General features: G+C 51.0%; 1 protein-coding gene across 1 annotated transcript in view; it reads left to right on the plus strand.

Annotated features, from left to right (window-relative positions):
• LOC118324142 (plexin A3-like) overlaps positions 1-696 on the plus strand; it is a 10,844-nt gene that overhangs the window by 6,326 nt on the left and 3,822 nt on the right. The window contains exons 6-8 of the mRNA XM_035656297.1: positions 23-159; positions 251-421; positions 514-649. Coding sequence (XP_035512190.1) covers positions 23-159; positions 251-421; positions 514-649 — 444 coding nt within the window. The remainder of the gene's footprint in view (positions 1-22; positions 160-250; positions 422-513; positions 650-696) is intronic.

Below are 696 nucleotides of genomic sequence, written 5' to 3' on the forward strand. Positions count from 1 at the left end.
CCTCCTCCTCCTCCTCCTCCAGAGCCCCAGTTTCAGTCGTGTCCTTCCAGAGAAGGGACCTGTTTCTGGGGGAACCAGACTGACGGTGACGGGTCGACATCTGGACGCCGGCAGCACCGTCACCGTTTACATCGACAAGGAGGAGTGTCTGTTTGTGAAGTCAGTTTGGATCGGTTGACTCACCATAAACAAACAAATAAACATGTTAATAAATGAACAAATATATAAACACATACCTCCTTTCTCCCAGACGCACCAATCGGGAAATAATCTGCATAACTCCCGCCTCTGTGTCGGGCTCTGGCCCCGCCCCCATCCGGCTGATGATTGACAGGGCCGAGGTGACGAGCTCGGACACCAAATACATCTACACCGAGGACCCGACCATCACCAGCATCGAGCCCAACTGGACCATCCTCAAGTAAATACTCCACATCCAGACCCTCCTCCTCCTCAGGAATAATCAGATAATCAATCAGAGTATTGATCTGTAACCTGTGTGTGTGTGTGCAGTGGCAGTACAGTGATCACAGTGACGGGAACCAACCTGTTGACCATCCAGGAGCCCAAAGTCAGAGCCAAGTATGGAGGAGTGGAAACCAACAATGTGAGAACTTTTAACTCTCAAACTCTCAAAACTCAGCAGAGGGTCTCAACATGAGGTCAGGACCCCTCAGAGGGTCTCAACATGTGGTC

The sequence above is a fragment of the Morone saxatilis genome, unplaced genomic scaffold, assembly GCF_004916995.1.
Source record: "Morone saxatilis isolate NCDOM2014 unplaced genomic scaffold, NCSU_SB_2.0 Contig15, whole genome shotgun sequence".
In the NCBI taxonomy this organism is placed as follows: Eukaryota; Metazoa; Chordata; class Actinopteri; family Moronidae; genus Morone; species Morone saxatilis.